General features: G+C 54.1%; 1 protein-coding gene across 1 annotated transcript; it reads right to left on the minus strand.

Moving 5' to 3' along the window:
- Positions 1 to 105: 105 nt before the first annotated feature.
- Positions 106 to 357, minus strand: LOC104078886 (cytoglobin-like; the record flags this gene model as incomplete). The annotated part of the gene is given in 1 exon segment (XM_009580702.1): positions 106 to 357. A coding segment is annotated over 1 exon segment (252 nt), but the record flags the coding sequence as incomplete, so codon positions are not given.
- Positions 358 to 859: the final 502 nt, after the last annotated feature.

Raw genomic sequence — 859 nt, forward strand, 5'->3', positions numbered from 1 at the left:
GGCCGGGCGAGGACCGGCAGCACCGGCTCGCCACGGCTCCCTCTCTCCTGCCCTCTTCCTAATTCCTACAGCATCCCAGAGATTTTTTTCACTCCCATCCTTTACCTTAAAGTAGATGGGCTCCACTTTGTGCTTGAGCGCATGGGCCTTGCCCACCAGGGCCAGAACAGAGGAGACCTTTTCGGAGTCATTGAGGTTCTCCACCACAGTGTTAATGGCACCCATGACCCGCCGAGCGTGCTTACGCAGTTGCAAGCTCCTCTCCATCTCCAGCGGGTCCTCCATGTGCTTGAACTGGCTGAAGTACTGCTTGGCAGATGGGAAGTTGACAAAAAACCTTCAAGAAAGAATAGACATGAAATACCATCAGGAGGGCAAGAGCAGGCTGGGAGGTTAAAGCAAAGCATGGAGTGGTGGAGATGCTGGAAACCACCCTCTTGCATCTAACACAGCCAGGTTGTTTTCTCATTGAATTCCCTGGGAGCTGTGGCATTCAGCTGCCTAAAAATCAGCAGGTTAATGCCTTTCTCCCCAACCTTCCCTCTCTGCTACAAGGGCATTGCAGCTGGACATTCATCTACAAAGCAGAGGCAAGACTGAGTTCTTGACACCCAGAGACACCACCCAGGCGTGCCAGATGCTGTATGCGTTCCCACATACGTCAGAACATTGCGTCCTGTCTCAGAGAGCTGGAGATGAGCATGAAAACCTCTCTTTAACCCAGCCAGCCCCTCCCGGCCCCTCTTCCCAAGTCCCACAGCAGCTTCCTGGCCCCATGGGCTTTATTCCTGCATTGCCACCCAGAATAGTCTCCCCCTGCCCAGGACACCCCTGACTTTCACAGATCAGCCCCACCAGT

Source organism: Fulmarus glacialis, unplaced genomic scaffold, assembly GCF_000690835.1.
Source record: "Fulmarus glacialis isolate BGI_N327 unplaced genomic scaffold, ASM69083v1 scaffold20666, whole genome shotgun sequence".
Taxonomy (NCBI): Eukaryota; Metazoa; Chordata; class Aves; order Procellariiformes; family Procellariidae; genus Fulmarus; species Fulmarus glacialis.